Here is a 1,952-nt window from a genome sequence, read left to right as displayed (position 1 = left end):
ACGGGGTTTCACCGTGTTGACCAGGATGGTCTCGATCTCTTGACCTCGTGATCCACCCGCCTCGGCCTCCCAAAGTGCTGGGATTACAGGCTTGAGCCACCGCGCCCGGCTATTTTTATTCTTTTTAAATAGAGATGGTAGTGATTCTTCTTTGGCCTTCCAAAGTGCTAGGATTACAGGAATGGGCCACCGCGCCCAACAGTTAATATTACGATATTATGGTTATATACAACAACATAACATTATGATTATGAAATTTTGGGCACTTAGAACACTTTAGGCCAAAAAGGGGAGGAGGCTCGCTCGTAGACATGCGCAAAAGCCATCAGGCCGGCACCTGGAGAACTCAGGTGAGACGTTGCCACTCATTGTAATCCCGCCCCCTAGGACTCCACCCCGTGCCTGGGCCGCGGCCCTGGCCACACTGAGAAGCCCTGAGCTAGAAAGTGGGCCGTGATCGTGACGAGCGAGCGTGACGCCGAGGGGACGGGTCTGAGAAGCAGGCTGCGCTGGGATACAGTGGTCGGTTCCCGCGGAAGAGGCGGGTCAGGTTGGGGGGCGGGGCTTAGTGGGAGCTGGTCTTGGGGCCGGGCTTCCGCGTGCGTTGGTCTGGCGGCGGGAGCGTGCGGCGGGGGCGTGCCCGACGGGCGGGGCGTGGCCAGCCGGAGGCGGGGCGGCGCGCGGCCTAACAGCGGCGGCGGTGGCGGCGGCGACAGCAGCGGTGGCGGTGTCTGCTAACTCGGCCGCTGCGGATCTTGCGGCGACGCCTGCGAGGGGCCCGGTCCGCGGGTCGAGGCGGGCGGCGCCTGCGAGGGACCTGTGTCGCGGGTCGAGGCGGGCCGTGCGCGGCGGCGGCGGCGCTCGGCGATGGTGGGCGTCCCTGGAGCGGCCGCCTTCCAGCGTAAGCCGGGCGTGAAGGCGGGCGGCCGAGGGGGCGTGTGAGGGCCTGCGGCTCCACAGGCGCGGGCTCCCGGGTGCCCCGGGCGCGGGGCCGGGAGTGGAAACTGAGGCCCGGAGCGAGGCGGCGGATCCAAGGTCACGCGGCGGGGCGGGCCTTCCCGGGCTCCCGAGGCTACCCCGTCGCTTCCTGCGCCGCCCGAAGGGTTCGGGGCTCACAGTGTGAGAGAAACTGTGGGGCCCGCGGCCTCGGAACCCAGGCCGTGCAGGCGTCCGTGGGACTTGCCTGCGGACGAGAATTATTTTGTTCTCCCGGCGCTGGGGCCACGAAGTCCGGCTCCTGGGGAAATACTACACCCGCCCGCTTTTGAGAGTTGGAGGAGAGGAGAATGGCCCCTCCGAGGGCCTGTTTGAGCGCAGGCTCAGGGGTTGGCTGCCTGGCTCACATGCCGGTTTGCCCATTTACAGGTTATGACCTTGGCTCTCCCGGGGCCTCAGTTCCCCCATCTGAAAAATGGGGGTGTGGAGTGGGTTACCTTCCACCCCCAGGGTTCTTGGGTTTAGTGAGGCTAGTGAAACGCTTGACACAGACCCTGGCACACAGAAAATTGTGAAAACTGTCATTATTGTAATGATGCATTATTAATCTCATCCTGTGTGCGCCGCACTCCGCAAGTCCGAAATTAGGCTCCAGCCGTGTGTTTAAGATTTTATTTTGTTGTGGTTAGTCCTGCTCCGTGATCCAATTGTTACTCTCACTTCCATTTCGCCATTCCAACATTTATCTAGTGTTCCTCCTCGATGTGTGAGATCCTTGGGGGAGGGGTGGCTTCTCTTTATAAGACAATAAAATTTTAATTGTTTTTCATTACTGTAGTTATAATAGCCAACATTTTTTTGAGAACCATTTTGCATTCAGTTCACTTAATATTTATTAAATCAGGCCGGGCGCGGTGGCTCAAGCCTGTAATCCCAGCACTTTGGGAGGCCGAGGCGGGTGGATCACAAGGTCAAGAGATCGAGACCATCCTGGTCAACAAGGTGAAACCCCGTCT

At 60.1% G+C, this 1,952-nt stretch overlaps 1 protein-coding gene and 1 pseudogene across 2 annotated transcripts in view; one reads left to right on the top strand and one right to left on the bottom strand.

Annotated features, from left to right (window-relative positions):
• LOC108291133 overlaps positions 1-369 on the bottom strand; it is a 2,716-nt pseudogene extending 2,347 nt beyond the window's left edge.
• Positions 370-673: 304 nt separating this feature from the next.
• CBFA2T2 (CBFA2/RUNX1 partner transcriptional co-repressor 2) overlaps positions 674-1,952 on the top strand; it is a 140,828-nt gene continuing 139,549 nt past the window's right edge. For both annotated transcript variants that reach the window (XM_017514130.2, XM_017514119.2), the window contains exon 1: positions 674-901. In XM_017514130.2, the coding sequence (XP_017369619.1) occupies positions 868-901 (34 nt within the window). In that variant the 5' untranslated portion in view covers positions 674-867. The remainder of the gene's footprint in view (positions 902-1,952) is intronic.

This window comes from Cebus imitator, unplaced genomic scaffold (genome assembly GCF_001604975.1).
Source record: "Cebus imitator isolate Cc_AM_T3 unplaced genomic scaffold, Cebus_imitator-1.0 Scaffold18, whole genome shotgun sequence".
Taxonomy (NCBI): Eukaryota; Metazoa; Chordata; class Mammalia; order Primates; family Cebidae; genus Cebus; species Cebus imitator.
The sequence above is the reverse complement of the archived record's forward strand: the minus strand, read 5'-3'. Positions and strand labels throughout refer to the sequence as shown.